This window comes from Podarcis erhardii (genome assembly GCF_964252035.2).
Source record: "Podarcis erhardii genome assembly, chromosome: 10".
NCBI lineage: Eukaryota > Metazoa > Chordata > Lepidosauria > Squamata > Lacertidae > Podarcis > Podarcis erhardii.
This window is the reverse complement of record NC_138500.1, coordinates 71,356,822-71,375,775: the sequence shown is the minus strand read 5'-3', so window position 1 is coordinate 71,375,775 and position 18,954 is coordinate 71,356,822. Positions and strand designations below refer to the sequence as shown.

Sequence of the window (18,954 nt, the reverse complement as noted above, 5' to 3'; positions counted from 1 at the left end):
CGGATTGTCCCAGAGTGAGCCATGGATGGCTAGTGCTGAGGGGACAACACTGTCTTTTCCAGTGTGCAGAATAAACACGTACTGTACCATAATGTGTCAAAATCATCTTTGCTCTTTGTGTTCCTTAGCACTCTTAAGATGCTGGGTTAGTTTCTCTGTAAGATTCTTCCACAATCTATTCAACCATGCTTCTATAGAGTCAAGGTAGTAACTGTTTTCCATTAGTATTAATATTCTTCTAGCTGCAGACATTAAAAAGTTTAGAAAGCCTTTAAACATCAATGCTAACATACAGATCCAGCTCCAATCAGATGGGGCAGGGTAAGGTAGCTTCATTGGGGGGGGGGGTGGAGAGAGAGAGAGAGAGAGAGAGTGTGTATATAAATCATTCATATTCAAACATGACTTAGATTTCCACCCAAGTCTGAGTTGATTTTCAGATGCCTCCTGTAGGAATGAAAATCACGGGAGACGAGCAGTGGGTGTCACGAGAGGCGTCTGCCGGGAAAAGTCCCGGGAACTCTCTTTTATTGAATATTACAAACATTGCCACAGGTGTGCTTGTGGCTGATTGGTTGATACAAACACAAAGAAACTTAATGCTGATTGGTTAACATACATACAAGGCGGGAATTACATGTGAGGGGTGGGAATTACATGTGAACATTAATCACCGGTAGATTAAAGGCTGGGAAACGAGGTTGGGACTAGACAGGCATGAAACCTCCTAACTAAAGATTAATATGGCATAAAACAATTACTAATGATTGATCATAACATGAAAGAATACAATAATCAAGTTCTATAGATATGGTCGACTATGCATGGAGAACAAGTCACCATGAACTTAAGGTGAACTGAGCGATGAGAGAATGTCTTGGTGTTTGGAACAGGTTCGTACAGTGTGTGCAGAAACAGAGAAAAGATTATAAGCGAGAGTTCCCAGAATGCAAGAGAAAAGAAGCAATGCTTCCCCATAATGCAACAGTTATGTGCAGAGGGAAAGCATATGTGCAGAAGGAAAACTTCCCTTTATCTCCCCCTTTCTTTTCTTTTTTTGCGAGGCATACTGGGTAAGGCAAAAATATTTCGGGATTAGTGGTGTGCCAGCAAATGCCCAAAATAAGTTCGCCAGGGAGGATGGGACAGAAGATACTACGAGATACGTGGTTTGCCAGCGCATGCTCGAAATAAATCTGCCCATTTCTCCCCTTTGGTTTACTGTTGGTGTTGCCATTTCGCAAGATAAGCAGCAAGGATTTTATTGGGTGGCTGAGGGGGAGAGAGAAGCCGAGAGAAAAGACTTATGAGGCCAGGAATGCATTGGAGGAAGCAGCAAAACAAAATCAATACACATATAATAACAATGGCATATTGAAAAAGACTACGAAGCCATGTAAAGTTTGGCAGCCAAGCGGTAAGCCACTGGGTGAAAGAAGCCCAGAAAGCAGGAAAACCAACATCTTGTTTGATGTGATGTGTGAGATTTTGCAAATGAGAGATTTGTTTTTGGATAGCCTTAGAATTGTCAGTGATATTAAAGCAGCACATGTTTTCCACTTGTTCGCATCCGTAATGATGGAGCATCAACAGATAATCGACAGCAGCGCGGTAAGAGTCCATGACGCAATTCCCTCTGTTCTTTATTCAAAAGGTGAAGAGCTTGTGAAGTAGAATTCAAGGCTTTTGCTGCGGAGCAAGCTAAAGAGTTAATATTTCTGCTATTCCGGACAGCCAATCCAGGGACTCCTAAAAAAGAGACAGCTAAAAAAATATATTCAGATCTGCTAGGGGAAAAAACAAAATCGTTACAATCATTAATCAATTCCACAGAGTGGCGATATCTAGAGTGGGACAAATGATGCTTTTTGTCACTGGTCCATTGTTCCACTCATACAAAGTTGGTGGATTTCCAGTTGAGGGGGAATGCAAGCTTACTCATTAAATTGAATGGTAGCTTGTAATTGTTGTAATAGGTCTCTGCCCCACAGATTGAGGTGAATTTTCAGTACACAGGGCTGAATACATGCAATGGTTTCAGAGCTATCAGGCAGAGAAACAGGCAGCCATTGTACGCTTTTGGAAGAGGTTTGAGGTCCACCTACACCCCAAACTGCAGAGGCAGACTCAAGGGGCCACGTGGGGTCCCAGCAATTACTGGAAATCACAGAAACGTCTGCGCCTGTATCAATCAAGCCTTCCAGAACTTTGCCATTGATTTTATACTTACGAAGAAGTTTCTGTTCACCGATCCTCTGGATTACAGCTAAAAGCTGTGGAGAAAGGGGACAGAGCTGGTGCAAATTATTATCCATAATGGAAGCAGTAGGAGGGGTAGGAAGCACTACCAAGTGTGCCCAGGAGTCACCCTTTTTTAACTGCATGGGCATATGGCTCCAAAGTTGAAGCATTATTGTGCCCACATAGTCAGGATCCAAGGCTGCAGGAATAACCATGATTCCTTCTTTGGCTGCAGAAGATTTCGGCAAAATCAAGCCCACGACCTTGGGAGGTAGTGGGCCTGCCAATTGGGTGGGCATGAGCACGATTTCACCAGGTAAAACAGAATCTTTGGATTCCTGATTAATTAAATCAATGGTGAAATCTGAAGGTGTCTCCTTAGGAAAAGCATCAATGGTGGTAGCTGATGGCAATGGGCCCTCTAATTCTCGTGGCCCGAGGGCGGGGCCAGCATGGAGTTTCCCGAACTCCTGCACTGATTAGCCCAATGATAGCCTTTACCGCACTTTGGGCATTTCTTGGAGGGTTTAGCCTTATTGGCAGTACCATCCCTGTGCGCCCCACCGCCAGGTGCCCTGCATTCTTTTGCAAAATGACCTGGGCGCTTGCAATTAAAACAGTTGCCAGTTGGCTTATTGCCAGCCTGGATGGCACCGGCAAGCAAGGACATGGCATGGCTCTGGCTTCCAATGTCCGCACAGGCTTGAATCATCTGTGCCAGATCATATTTAGGACGATTAATGATCGACTGCAAAGCCTTCTTACAGTCGGTGTTTGCATTTTCAAAAGCCAATTTTTTCATCAGCTCATTCTGGGCTGTAGTATTATCAACCTGCCTGGTCACTGCTTCTTTCAATCTATCTATAAATTGGTGGTAGGGTTCTGAATGCTGTTGTTTAATATTAACAAAAGAGCTCAGCGGCTGCCCTGAGACAGGGACTTTCCGAAAGGCGCGCTGTACACAAGTCGCGGTGCGGCTAAAATGTACAGGCGTCAGCGTCGCCTGGGCTGTTATATCGTCAAAAGGACCGGCACCATAAAGTTCATTAGCTGTATGCTGGGCATCAGACAGGGCTGAAGCACTAAGCCGAAATTCACTATCAAAGACAACATACTGGGCTGGTGAGAGCAACATGCGCATTAAATCCTTCCAGTCTTGGGGCAGCATGGTATAACCAGACGCAATCCCCTCCAGCATCCCTGTGACATAGGAGGATTTTAAGCCAGAATCAGCGATGGCCCTCCTCAATTCTCTCAGTACAGAATAAGTAAGGGTTTCATAAAACACCTGTTGTTGAGCATTTCCTGCGTTTGCATAGGTGATAGGGAAGGCAGATGGCATTTCCCCCGCCCACTCAGATTCTTCCTGCAAGGACAAAAGCCCCTTCTGTCTTGCCTGAGAAAGTGCAGCACGCACGGCTCCAGTAGGAGCAGGCAAAGAAGGAGGGGGGGAAGGGGGAGGGGGGGTGGAAGCAGGTTGAGATGGATGAGAAGCAGGGGGGGGTTTGCCAGGCTGCAAAGGAGAAGGAGGCAGAAGCTGTGGAGAGGTGGGGTAAGGGGGGGGATTGTCTGCTGCAGGCAGGAGAGCAGGGGCCGAAGGAGACGCCTGGGGGACCTGGGGTCCAAATTTTGCAACGGCCTCTGCACATTTCTGCCAGGTAAGCAGACAATGAATCGGAGCCCTCGGTTCTGCAAAGAGGGTCTTTCCGATCTTCTGCCAAGTCTCCACGTCGAGAGAGCCAGTCTCAGGATAGGAAGGACATTGGCAATTAATTTCACCAAGTAGTTGTTCAATTTCTTTTAAAGAAACATGAGCACCCACAACCCGTTGTCTAACTAAAGAAAACAATTCCCTAGCATGTTCTTTCTGCAATTTAGTCAAATCGCCCCCCATACTCACGAAATAGCGCGCTGAGACTTTTCCAGTCGAGTGAAGTACAGGGGCTAGGCTGCGTAAGGGATCTGGCACGTCGGGGGTCACCAGATGTAGGAATGAAAATCACGGGAGACGAGCAGTGGGTGTCACGAGAGGCGTCTGCCGGGAAAAGTCCCGGGAACTCTCTTTTATTGAATATTACAAACATTGCCACAGGTGTGCTTGTGGCTGATTGGTTGATACAAACACAAAGAAACTTAATGCTGATTGGTTAACATACATACAAGGCGGGAATTACATGTGAGGGGTGGGAATTACATGTGAACATTAATCACCGGTAGATTAAAGGCTGGGAAACGAGGTTGGGACTAGACAGGCATGAAACCTCCTAACTAAAGATTAATATGGCATAAAACAATTACTAATGATTGATCATAACATGAAAGAATACAATAATCAAGTTCTATAGATATGGTCGACTATGCATGGAGAACAAGTCACCATGAACTTAAGGTGAACTGAGCGATGAGAGAATGTCTTGGTGTTTGGAACAGGTTCGTACAGTGTGTGCAGAAACAGAGAAAAGATTATAAGCGAGAGTTCCCAGAATGCAAGAGAAAAGAAGCAATGCTTCCCCATAATGCAACAGTTATGTGCAGAGGGAAAGCATATGTGCAGAAGGAAAACTTCCCTTTAGCCTCCCATAGTGAGAATTGTCTCCATGCTCTCAGGGGGACCTCTCCCCATGCTGAGCTATTGCAGAGCAGGTGTGTTGCTCTGGTATTGATAAATGTGCTTATTTAATCTGCTCAGCCATGTGTCCTGCTCTCCAGCAGCTCTACTTGTTTAGAAAATCCCATCTAGGTTTTATGACATTCTGTGCTGCAGTGATCAAATGTCCCAACAAAATGAGCTGCGGTTTTCTTTAGCTGGAAAGCATTGATAGTCAACTGTTGTTCGGTTGGTACTGTGCTTCTTTGACGGAGCCCACATGCTCTTGTTCATGTGGGTGATAACCTCTGGCCCATCAAGACGCAGGAAAACAGACAGCTGTGGGGTTTAGGGAGCCCTGGTGTCGCATTGGCCGTTCTTATCAGTGCAGCTTGTTTGACAAATCAAGATACTCGTTCATGGGGACTAGTTTCTAACATGTTTCTCAGAAGAAACACAGGCAGAGCAGTTATAAATAAAGAGTGCACATATGGCATAAAAGAAGCAGCTTGTGTCCTAGGTATGAATTATGCTGAAGTTAAAAAAAGAAGGCCAGCTTATTGATTTGCTATCTTATATATTTCTATTCCGCTTTCAGGGTGCCTGCAAGGCAGCTCATAGGCTAACAGCAATCCAAAACAGTAGAAACAGCAATAAAATAGCACGAAACATAAAAAGATATTAACAGTAATAACAGCAGCAAATAAGAATCTGCTAAACCAAGGAGTTAATTTAACTTGGGTTCAAATTTGCACTTTTGCCATCTGGTGGGTCAGGGAGCAAATACCTGACTCAAGATTATAACTGAAGCCATTCATTCAGTGTACTGATATAGATTGCTTCTTTCAAAGAATAATATCTTCATATAAAAAATAAGATGAGCGTTGAAGACACAGCGATGTAAAGGAAAATGCCGTACATTCTTCAGAAAATAACGATGGATTAAGAATGGCATAAGAAAACATACAGCAGCAAAGCAATCAATAGGGTTGATATTTCCTACCCTAACTGAAGATTGGGCCTCCTCCTCACTTTTGCCAGGAAGCATACTTTTCAAAAGTGCCCTATCATTTGCTAGGATTTGATTTTCTTTTAGAGCTGGGGCACAAACCATCCCATGTTAAGCACTCTTCATTCTCATTGATTTCAGTAGGAGAAAGTTAAGCACATGGTTAATTCCATCACGAAAACAAATGGGATTTAAATAATGGGCTGACTTTGCTACGTTGTGCCGTTGTTGTTGCTTATTTTACTTTTATTCCACATCTTCTCCTGGGAAATGTGAAAGCCTAAAATTACATGGCAGCCTTCAGTTTCAGACTACTTTGGCCCACTGGCATAGTGTATGAGAGCAGCTCTGAACAGGCCCATCCTGTTCCCAGGACTGAGGACCTTCAGAATTCCCCAGCTGGTCAGGATATGCAGCAAAATGCTTCTTGTTAAACTCTATCATTACCCATTACTACAGTTCTGTTTCTTAGGTCCTGAGCATCTGTACAAGTTACGGTCTGAACTAAATGTGGCTTATGGGTCAGGGAGGAGAGAGACCCTAGGATATGACTGAGGTTAATGTTACCTTCATCTTTAATTCAAGGCAGGAGGAAAAAATATGTTAAGGTATCTAGCACATCCAAATGCATTAAACGAATGATATGTGAATGACACTGTATGTTTATGTGTTTTCAAAATTAAATGCTTCATTTCCCTTCGTCTAACTTGGCACCCTTTTTTTTTTGTCTGGCAGGTGGGGGATCAAATAATTGAAATTAATGGGGAAAGCACAAGGGACATGACACACGCCAGAGCAATAGAACTAATCAAATCTGGCGGCAGGAGAGTGCGGTTGCTACTGAAACGTGGAACCGGGCAGGTCCCAGAATATGGTGGGTTTTCATTTTTATTAGTATCAATCTGTGGTTCTTTTGTCTTGGAAATTGCATCTGTTCAGTGCTATGTGTCAATTGCAAATGTGTCAAATCAGTACCACGTCCCTCTGGAAGTACATGCCATAATGCGTAGTTAAATCGCTGTATGCCTTTTGTAGATACCTACCAGCAGCAGAGGTAGAATTCCATTATTCCCAGCTACACAGGGCCCAAAAGACCCATTAGATGCAATGCTTGACAGGGGAAGAGATGCTATAAACTTACAAGGAGAGTTTCATCAATGATTTTCAGGTTGCTCTCTCATATACACGCAGCATAAACTTGTTGGGGAGAAGTACATAATTCAATTGCTAATCGAAATAACAAACATTTGTGAATACTATCATCAAAAGAGATTTCCAGAGTGTGCATTTTCTTTTTCTATTGATGTCTATTTTGAATTAGCTGCCAATTTTGCTGCTTTTTGATCAGTTTCATTTGTGTGCACTGGGGGGGGGAGGTTAAAAATGCTTTCATAGTAGTGGTTTTAATGAGCTTTTAACTGTTTGTTTACAATTTTGGGGGGAAATTGCAAGCTGTTTGGGAAACCTAATAGACTAGAAAACAGGAACACAATACAAGTTATAAAAAAGTATAAACATGCATAATATATCGTTAAGATTGCCCAGCCTTGTTTGTTTCTGTATCCATGGAAAAATGCAAGAGCTGCCTAGCCAGAGGAACTAGGCAGGGGTCCAGAGCTTCACAGCTCATGGGAGGCTTTGCTAAGCATTCTAGATGTCACTAGTCCTCATTTCCAAGTCCCAGGTTTGAAAGGTGGAGTCAGGGTACCTGGAGGGTTGGACTGTAAGGACTGTGTCCCTGGGATATTGCCCTCTGGGCCATGGAATAGATCAGTTCTACCCCTCCAGCTTTAAAGATATAGTTCCAGTGGCAGAGCCTTCCTCCCCAATTTTGCCAGCTCCTCCAAAGCCTTGGTCCAGTCAAAGCTCTGACATGGGAAGAGCCCAAAAGGGCATTCTGGGAAGTGTTGAGGGCATTCTGGGAAGCAGCTTAGATCCAAATGAATCCCCAGTTGGGGAGATATTTAGTTATGCTTCTAAACAACTCCATTTTCACTACCACCCAGTTAACTAGAGCCTGGCAGCACTTTCCGTAAAGGAAGTAGAATTGCATGTGTATTTCCTTAAGATTTTGCTGTAAAATTCACTGGAGATTATAGGCTGAGAGGGACTAATTATATAAACACAGTACAAAGAATGTAATCTCCATGTTGTCTCTGGGAATGCAGTATTTGGGTAGAAAGAAATAAAAGCTTCTGTTACTAATCCAGAGGAGTTGGGAACAGAAAATCCCAAATGTAGCCTGATCATGCCCAGTCATTCATGGATTTGATCAGGATATCTCTACGGGAGGAAAAGTTTTGATTAATGCTCTGGTAGTGGAGTTGCCTTCACAGAAGGATGCACCGGCTAATAGCTTAAGGAAAATTGATGTTGCATATCTACCTCATATCTCAAAACCTGTTTATTGAGGATAATAATGGCTAGAGGAACCGAAATCTTCACAAGGGAGAATGAACACTCTTCTCTGAGTTGGGGGGGGGGGATCAACATTATAACAAATGTCTTCAAAGCAAATAACTAGGGGAATGGCAAGACATCTTTAAAATACATGAAGCGGCAGGCTTGCCATATATCTGTGTATACCCAATTCATGTAATTCATTCAGTCAATTGAGTGTGCATCTATATAGATGTCTGCAGAAGCTGCCCACATCACAGTTGGTAGGCATGGCCACATACCTGGTGGCAAGTTCACACAAGATTCCAGTATAACTCCACACATGAGATTGCTTTACTGCCTAAAAGGTGATACTGTTTTGATTTTACAGGATTGTTTATTAATAGTTTATTTTTGCTTACCCATTGTGGGGAAGTTTAATATTGTAATCTGGTTTCAGATAGGTCTGCCCAGGAAAGCAGCTTTAAAATGTTAAATAAAGAAATGCCCTCTACGGCAGTGTGTGAGCTGGCCCTTAGCTCTAAAACAAAACAGAAGATGGCAGCTCACAGAAAAACTATCCGTTCAGTACAAGCTGAATCGGGCTGATTATTAGCTACCTTCCTTCATTTGTTTAACTTTGAAATGGCTGCCTGCCTCCCAGTTTGCATAAACGCACTTAGAATTCAACGTGGCATCTTCCCAGATTCAATTTCAGCCTCCCAAAATTTCATTTCATTTTGGTAGCTGACTTCTGTGGCTGAGTCCTTATCTTGTTTTTCAGAAGGTAGTTCAATTTTCCAGCTAATGTGGAGGTTTCTGAGATGCACTGCACTGCAAAATGCCCTAATTAAAGGCTCTTAGGCTTGATCAGGAATTAGAAATAGTATCCAGGGCCAACAACTAATGTATTTTTAGCTTTATACTCGAAAAATAAAGTGCTGCTGTTCAGTGTCCACCAAAAGGGGCATGTAAATTTTGTAGCGTGTTTAAATCAAAACAGGCAGGGAGCAATTAAAAGCATTGTCATATTTATTCTTTAAAATATATTCCATTATCCAGGGAAACTCAAGACATCTAACTGATTAAATGGTCACAACACACACAAACACATACATAGGGGAATTTGGTAGAAGAAAGAGGTGCTGGGACTCACATGTTTATAAAAGTGTCATGGCTACTAGCCCAACATGGCTGCTGGAGGTCATTGCAAAATAACCTGCTTTTTCAACTTTTCTACATTCAGAAACAGTTGCAGTAACGATACAGATAAACTCTCTTCTCCCCCCGCCCCTAATATTTCTTGCTAATGCCTAGGCCAGTCTTCCTCAAACTGGTGCCCTCTAGATGTTTGGACTATAGCTCCCATCAGCGCTGGCTAGCAGTTTAAACCCCCATCCTTCCTCCTGTCCACTTCCATGTCCCCTGACTTTAATCCAGCCCGCACAGCTGCTTGTGAATCACCAAGCAAAAGGCTCCTCGCTCACTCTGGCTGCCAGGTGGCTTCACAGTTTCGGTGTTTTTGCAGCCTGTGGGCAGGCAACGCAACTCAGAGGTTGGTGAAGCTTGTCAGAGGCTCCATTCTGCTTGGTGAATCAGACGTCATGCAGGTCTGACCGAACCCACATTGCCTTCCAGAAACAGCCCCCACCCACCATGTCTCCCAAAGCACATCCATAGCAGGCCCTTACTCAGACTTCCTCTGAGTACAGGAGTCATATATTGATTTTTAAAAATTCCACCAAAAGCCTCATCCAACCTACACACTCTCATATTAATGTTGCACTATTTATTTATTTTTGGGTCTGTATATTTATTTTGAATTGTTGTTGGTGCTGTTGCTCATGGTGGTGTTTTCATTACTGAATCGTTTTGGGAAGCGGAGTTGTCACTTTTTACCTGTCCCCAGTTTAGTGGTGGGGGTTAATGACAAGGCCAAGTATAGACGATACACTGGCATATAGGTGGTCGGCTCTAGACCACCACAGTAAAGCAAATATCACATTAAAGTGAGTCACTTTTTTGTTTTGTTTCTCAGTGCATATAAAAGTTATGTTTGCAGCTACTGTGGTCTATTAAGGCAGGCCCCCCTGGCTGCAGGGGCGGAAGGGGAAAAGGCCAAGCCATGACCCCTTCCCATGGCCAGAAAAGGGTGGTGGGTGGCTGTTTACAGCTGCACCCATGTCCTCGTAAGGAGCAATATCTGTGAAGTAAAGCAAAGGCAATAAAAATGAGGTCTGCCTGTATTAGATATCGCATTTACACTCAACCTTTTATGAAAGAATGCCCAAGGCAGCGAACAACAGCAGAAAATAACCAGCCCACATAACATAATAAGCAGTGATACAGTGAAGCCATATAAAAACCAGGTGTGAATTAACAAGTCAATTTGAAAAAGGTTGCCAGTTTTAAAATGTTAAATTAAAAATACAGATTAAAACACAGCAGCAGAGAACAACAAATCCACTCACAAGGCCAAATGGCTGCTTAAACAATGAAGGTTTTTACCTGTCCAGCCATCAACAAGGGGACTGGATGTTCTCAAAGAGGAAGTTCCAAAGAGACTTCCTGTAATTGGTCTCGGTCAACAGACTGGCTACAGCTTTCTGAACCAGCCAAAAGTCCCTTGTCTTTAAAAGTAGCTCCACATCAAGCATATTGTAACAATCCAAATACCTAACACACCTGGAGATGAGAGCAGTTGGCATGCAAATCTCTGCTGAGCAAAATTGCTTCTGACCACCACCCCAACCTAGGTGGATTTATGAATTGGCCCCCAACTGCAGGCCTGATTTTCAATTAAAAAAATAGCCCATACAAGTAAGCCTTGATGCTATAGGGGTTTTTCGTAGGAACTGCCCTTCTCCTCCTTCGTACACAGGTGCAGGTGCAGCCTGCCAGTTGTTGTGGGTGAACATATCAGACGTCACAGCGATTCTTCAAACAGCTCTTGTTTATTCAGAGGCCAGAACAGAACTGAAGGGCTCAGTCAGCCTGCTTATATAGATCTCCAGTACAACGTTACTGTAGCAACTTTCTAAAACTATCCAATCACTGAACGTCACTTTTGATCCTTCATTTGCATAACTATCTACAGTATCCCCCTGCTGGCCCAGGGTGAAAACATCCAATCACTGAACGTCACTTTCGATCCTTCATTTGCATAACTATCTACAGTATACCCTGCTGGCCCAGGGTGAGAACTTCAGTACATAACACCAGTCATGGCCCCGAAGAGGAGGCTGTAGCGGCACATTCTCTGCTAGCTTGTGCAGCCCTTTCTCTCCTCTCCAGAGCGACAGCTGCCAAAGAAATTCTGGCCAGAAATGGCATGTCTTGATCGTTTGGTCTCTGCAGAGGAGAAGAGAGCTGACAGGTTAAGCAGGAGATGTGTTAGCACTGCTTTATGCACAATAAGTGGCATTCCATGCATCCTTCCCCTTTGTGTGCACACTGGGGGGATCGTACGCAGTCATTAATGCAGCTCAGAAACAGGTCCATCAGTACCACCTAATCTCAAGTCAATTTTGGGTTTCCTTCACACTTTAAATTTGTTCTGATTTAGGATGGTTTTATAAATCGCCTCAAGATTTATCTCATATTTCTTTAGGATCTGCTTCTCAAATATGTCTGTAGAATACTTCATTCTTTCACTAATATTAACTGCCTGCATGCCTCTTTGTGTGACTTTCATTAGAAAAAATAAATTGGCTGTTACTTGTAAGAAACCTGCTCAGCTGTTCTAATAAGCTAAGAATTCTTTGCAATGATAATAATAATAATAATAAATAATAATAATAATAATAATATGTCTTGATGTCACTGGTTCTGTTAATTCTAATGATTGGTCCTAGGCTGTTCCTCCCCTTCCTTTAGGAATGGTATCTTCCAGCCTCTCCATGTGCATGAAAAGTGACAAGCATGGCTCCCCTTATTTCTACTTATTGGGCCACCCTAAAGACACGGTGTGTAAACTCTGCATGCATATTTATTGTTCTCTAATATGCTTTCATTTTACAGAATTGTTTTAACTGAGTCTTTGACAAGTTTTCTCTTACAACTTAACTTGTTTGGTGCCTCTGTTAATTCTACATTCTCCTTGAAATTGAAAATATTTTTAAAAGCAAGATCAAAGTGCATATTTTTAACACAAAGCCCTGGACATATATTTTGATTCAATAGATAGGGCTTTCTTTAACCCTGTTATTTCCCCCAGCATCCCTGTATTTCAGGATTTTATATATACTCATAAAGATGATAAAGAATACAAGGGAATCTCAACAACATCCTAAGGTGGCAATCCTATGTATAGTTAGCATATACATATAGCTTCATTGACTCACTGAGACATTTGGAATTTTCAAAAAGGGCTCTGGGCGCCACCATAAAATTGCTGTCACAATGGCGTTTGCCAGTCACAAAATGGCTGCCGCTGGAGGCATGCACAGAAACAAATTGTTGGGCCTACCCCTCACTTGCACATTCTGTGCATGGGTTTCTTTGAGATTGGGAGAGACACATGGTAGAGGGAGAAAACACAAATCCCAGAAAGTAGGGTGGCCACCAAGCACAGATTTCTCCCCAACCCAGATAGAAAGGGGAAACCAAAAACAAATATTGATTCCCCCCCCCCCCCCAAAAAAAAGAGGAGGAGGAGGAAAATAGCAATTGCACATACTTTGACCCTTACCTTTTGGGTTACCCCACTTCTCTTCCTCCACCTCTCCCATTTGGTCCCCGCCCCCAAATATCTTTTTTCCCTGTCTCCCCATCACCTTGCTTTCTGCTTGCATGCAGATCGCAACTTAGAAAACTAGATAGCGGAAGAAGGAAGTGGGAAAGAGAGACACTGTTTCCCCTTCTTCTCTCAACTGTAATTTCCAAGGCTGAGATGGTTCATTTCTCACTCCCTATGAGAAGGTGGTGGTAACTCCTAGCAAAATGGGAGCACAGAGGCTTCACAGGCATTGGGGAGGCCTTCAGGAGTGGCATTGCACCTGCACATGCCACAGTGAGGACACTTGTGCTAAAACATGGTTTAGTGTTAGATGCATAAGCAGCAGAGAGCCTTGGGTTCACATATAACACATATATAATGTTTCTCATTACATCCAAACTTGGAGGACCTTAGTTTACTAAAGTAAAGCATAGTTTGGTATTACATCCCAAAGCACAATTAATTTTCAAATGAACATAAGCTGCCTTTCACAAGCAGTGTTTGTGTAGGGATACAACTTTGAACTATGTAAATTTCACCCCCTTCTAAGTCTCTTAGGAGTCTTGTGGTCCAATCCTATGCATGTTTACTCGGTGATAAGTCACTCATGCGCACGTAGAGAGGATTGCAACCTAACTTAGATTGTCCCAATTGGCTCTTTTTTGCTCAAATTTCTCTCTACTTCCCCATGCCTTAAATGTTTGTATCATTTTGTCACGCTTTGCTGATGTCCAGTGTAGTACTTCTTATATGTAATACAACTCCCATGATGCATCTCATGTTTAGAATCATGATGGAACCTTCACTGCTTTCATAAAAAGAATGCAAGATGCTTTTGTATAAACTAAGAAATACCTTTTTAAAAAATCTCTTACCAGTAGGTCACATTCATTGCTCATCTCTCACCTTTACAGTGAAAAGGTGAGAAACCTTAATAAAACCTGATGAACTCTAGCTGACAGAGTTAAGGCTGCACTCCTATTCATGCGTATTTGGGAGTAAATCCCATTCAATTCAGCAGGACTGAGTATAGGAGTGCAGTCTTTAATTTCCCATAGAAAATAATCCTTCATGAAAGACGGGACAACATACAAAATATAGCAGTCCATTATCGTTCTAAGCACTGTATTCTAGAGTGTTTCGTTTATGCAGTTCATTTGAAATGTAGTTTGACAGGGTGTTGGCAGAACAATATACTGGGGTGTGTGCAAGCTCACTTTCATCCTTTAATTAAGAGGTCAAAATAAAGCACTTTCTGCTTGGGTGAATTTTTCAGTCTACCCAAGTTTTTCAGAATGAATTTTTCCTGTTCTTGAATAGCTAACACTGATGGCTTTCGGATGTGCCTAGCTTTGAATTCACGCATACAAAAGGCATGGAGCCAAAATATTCTCTATCCCATCACTCGTTTCCATGCTCATCAGAGCATCCCACAAAGAAACGGTGGTTTCGGAGTTCAGCTCCCTAGCCAAAACCAAGTTGTGGAAATGTACTTTTAAAAAATGGCACAGCATTGCAATTTATTTAGTTTAAGGATTGGCAGTTTATTCACAACATTTTTAAGTTCCAGCTACATAGTCAGTATCTGTGTAGAAAACTTGGGCAACATCCGAAATAATCACTTCATAACATGAAGGTCAATCCAACAGAATTAGTTGTGCACAATTAAAAGCTTAAGCTCCATTTATTTCAATGGAAAATAAGCACAATTCATATTTACTGGCATGTCTACAATAGCTTTACCTTCACTGTGCAAAAAGATCATTTCAAACTCTGTGAATTCTTGACTTCATTATTAACTTTTTTTAAACGGTGAAAACTAAAGTGCAAAATTACCGTATTTTTCTGTCTATAAGATGCCCCCATGTATAAGATGCCCCCTATTTTGGGGGACTCCGACTTAAGAAAATGGGGGGGAGATACTATCCGTGTATAAGACGAGCCTAGATTTTGAACATTATTTTAGAGTAAAAAACCATAGTCTTATACATGGAAAAGTACTGTAAATGTGCAAGTCCCGTTAATTTAGTCAGACAACTATATCTGCTGAATTATGCTGACAAAAATAATTTTCAAACTCATTAGAAACTATTATCAACTCTTACGCTTAAAATAATAATACAGTAATACACCACTCTTGATAACATAGTCCACTTGCATGGCTGCAATCCAGAAACCATTCAAGATCAAGAGTAAAAAGATTTCTGATTGCAGTCTGATTTGTTTTACCTGTTTAAAACAGCACAGCAAATGGTTCAGAATGAATGGAAATAAGCTCTGTTTGGTGCCATAAATGTATGTTTATTTTCCAGACTCCAGTAAATTATTACAGTTACCATGACAAATGCATGTCAAAATAATATAACCTATTCACAAGTTTTTGAAAGGCCAAATCATTGCAACGTAACTTCCTCTGTGATCATGGTTCTCTTAACATCTTTTTTTGTGTGTGCGCCAATAAAAGGAGGTCTACCTCTCCTCTCTCCCTTCATCAAGCATACAGGCTGGATTAACCATTATGCTAAGTACCTTTACAGAGTGGAGCTCTAACTAATCTGAGGGCCTTGTTATGGTTGAGGTCTATCTGAACATTTAGAGGGTGTGTATCCTGCTTTTCTCATCTGAAGAAGGTGCCCACATAACCCCAAAGCTTCCTTCTTTACCACAATTAGCTGAATCAAAGAAGCTGACTCCGTCATCTGGACTACTTTGAACCATTTAATTTCTTGGGACTGGCATTGCAATAACAAATGTAATTACTCTTTCCTCTGCGTTGGAGTGTTTTAAAATTCCTCCCACAGCACCGTTTTTATCAATAGAGCATGAGCTTCCGTGAGCAATTACCCTACTTCACCAGATGCTGGACTGGAACTGTAGGCCACAAGTCAGAGAAATCAGTTAATGGGTTGTTTACACTAAAGTCTTCTTCGGTTTCTAAAAGGGCTATTACCTCCTCGGTGAACAATGCATTTGAGAATACCTGGTAAAAAGCAGTCAGAAATTATTCTCATAGCTTTTAGAATGTCAGAAAAAGCCTTAATTAGATTCTGTTTCACATGGTCACATTCTTGAATAAGTTCTGCTCCCCTAAGTTGTTGTTGTTGTATATTTATACCCTGACATCTTCTCTGATGAGACTCAGGTTCTGTATGTCCAACAGAAATTTTCCTTCCAAATATGGCTGCACTGAGGTCTCTGGTGGAGGGTCTGAGGAATTTACATGTTTGCTTGTTTGTTTGTTGCATTTTTATTTTTTTTAATGTCAAATTGTGCTTGTTCTTTTTCTCAAATATAGTTCCATCTGCACAATATGGACTGCTAATAGGCACACTGAGCTAAAAGAACTAGCATACCCATCCAACATTCTGGGAAGGCAAATTGGGACATGACCTCCCCACTGCTGCTGCCTCCAGACCATCCTGCCCCGGCCACCTTTACACACCACCACTGCTACCGCCGCCCCCCCCCCCATCTCACCACCGGACGCCCTTATCCAGCACTGTCACCCACTGCCACCCATACACACACGTACGTCAGGAAGCAACGCCAGTGGAACAGGAGAGCGTGGCACCAAAAGCACACGTCTTTTGGTTCCCAGGCTATTATGGTGCCGGCTTCTGGAATTATGGCAGAGGTGGCAGCAGCAGTGGTGGAGGCCACGGAGGCGGAGAGAGCTAAAACAGGACATCTGGGATTGGCATCAGAAGTTGGGGTGGCTTCTGTAAATCTGGGATGCCCTGCTCAAAATGAGGCAATTGTGCCTTATGCACTAGCGAGATGCAAAGTGGATGAGATCTCCTCCCTGGGAGCAAGCAAGTCCCACTAAGCCATGGTTTAGCTTTGCATTATGTGCAAACACAGCTATTCACAACCCTAGCAGAAATGTGGGCATGAATTTCACAGCTGTGCTATAGATGGTTCTGTTAGGTTTTCCAGATGCAAGGACATTAAACCATGAGGACTCAATCTGCCCAGCCTTGGGCCCTGAATAAAATAGACCTTAACACAGATTTAAAGGGATGGTTGCAGCAGGAAAGGTGAGGAATAATCACTTTCCTCCCTTGCTGTGTCTGCATAAGACTTCCTCTTTGTAATGTATCTTAGACCCATTTTCAGTTTTGGCTTGTTTTTCTGTGCAAGCCTCTTCCTGAGTACAAGATTAAATGGAGAAATATATTACATGTGCCAGTAGCCTGTGACTGCACTTCATGGCAATTCTCATGATTTCAGGAGCTTCAAAATTGGCTGTTCAAAATTGGAAGTGCATCATAACATGACCTGGCTTTTGACCATGTGATCTGTTCCTTTGAGGTCAGGTGTTTGTAAAGTTCTACACACAGTAGATTCCCATGTACACACAGGGATCCAAACCTTGTATCATGGCCTTAAAAATAAAATAAAATAAAAGACTCCAAAATGAACTTTTGGGATTTGCACTCGAGGCCATTTGTTGCTTCATGCTTTTAAGACACAAACAGATTATTGGCAGCTGCCGCTGTATATAGGCAGACGCATCGTGCTAAGCACGTTTGTTTATAATTTCTGTAGCATTTGTCAGTTTAAAAGGGTTTTATATTTCATAGCTCATTTATTCCAGACAAAATCAGGTAGGTTAGATGGAACATGGGGTCAGCTACTCAACAGCTCTTGATCTCCATGGCTGAGTGGCTGTTTGAAGCTGGGTCTTTTGCATGGCTTTAAAATGCAAAAGGGGAGTCTGTCTTCTACCCTCAACCATCTCTGTTTTACCAACAAGGCTGTGGAATTCTTTACCTCTGGAAGGAGGGACACCAATGGCCGCTGGACATCAGAGAAGGATGAATCTATCAATTTTGGTTTCTCTCAGTTTCTCATGCTTCCAGTCTCCGCCTTAATTTGCCTTTTTTTAAGTTCTCACAAAAAATTTGGCAGCATATTAGTGCTTCTTCTGATGTACATGATTTTGTATGCAGTTTTGCCTAAATATACACATTTTTACCTGTTTATAATGCATTTTTATACACAAGTTGTCCTAATATATGCATTTTTGTAGACATTATTTTGTTGGAGGACTGCATTACCAAATTCAGAGAAGCATGAAGTTTGAAGGGTAGCTTCCTATAAATTTATATATTTAAATTTTGGGAAGTGCAAATTAGGTAGGTTCTCTTTAAAATGCAAACTGAACCACTTTCTCTCCACTCTCATTCCTAGCAGACACTTCCCCCCCCTTTTTTCCCCTTTTTTACTCTTCTGGGTGATTTGAAAATATGTTTTTATTTTGCATTTGGCATATAAACTTTAGAATGAATTGTTTTCTTGCTGCTTTTCTTTGTAAACTGTGGCTGACTAGGGAGGAGGCAGTTATGGAAGGTTTTGTTTATAATTGCTAGTTTCCTTTTTAAAATAGTTTTGTTGTTTTTGTGACCCTGTGTGGAAAAGCAGCAGTTGGGTGCTTTAAATGAATAAGGGAATACCCATCTCCTCCCATTGCAAGCATCTTTAGTTGGGGTTGGAAGTGTTGCTGCAAGCGCTGCCATTGTTGTGGCTTGTCATATTTTGCCAGGAGAGGAACAGCCACCACCCTGAAGTTGGAGAAAGTCCACCCTCAGAAAAAGGACTCTTCGCTAAGTGACAATGGCCTGAAAGTATCTGATGCAGTTTCACCTCGGATGCTGAGCAGATCTTAACCAGGCCAGAAGACTTCTAAGGCAGCACTTTAGTCTTTTGAGGGGGAACAAGACGCCAATGAATAAAACAATCAGCATTTCTGTTTCATCAGTATGCATAAAGTGTGCGTGGCTCTGCACTACAAATTGCAGCAGTCAGAACCCGAAAAAAGTGAGAGCGCATCTAATTTAACTGCATGCATCCTTTGGGCATGTCCCTTTGTGGATAGAAGCAAATAATGAATCGTGGAGCAGTGTGCAATATTGTAAGGAGATCAGTTTTTTGACCAGTCTGCACTCAGTCAGGTGGCATAAATCACAGTGCTAAAACCTCTGAATATTCTTCTAACTAAAAGATACAGCCACACAGTAA

General features: G+C 42.2%; 1 protein-coding gene across 18 annotated transcripts in view; it reads left to right on the top strand.

The window, feature by feature from the left end:
* The window catches only part of MAGI2 (membrane associated guanylate kinase, WW and PDZ domain containing 2), a 618,960-nt gene that overhangs the window by 586,944 nt on the left and 13,062 nt on the right, over positions 1 to 18,954 (top strand). For 16 of the 18 annotated variants that reach the window (XM_081879061.1, XM_081879059.1, XM_081879064.1 and 13 more), the window contains one exon: positions 6,573 to 6,711. In XM_081879061.1, the coding sequence (XP_081735187.1) occupies positions 6,573 to 6,711 (139 nt within the window). Of the gene's footprint in view, positions 1 to 6,572; positions 6,712 to 12,070; positions 12,182 to 18,954 lie in introns of all 18 variants that reach the window. The other 2 variants (XM_081879053.1, XM_081879054.1) reach the window with 2 other exon arrangements.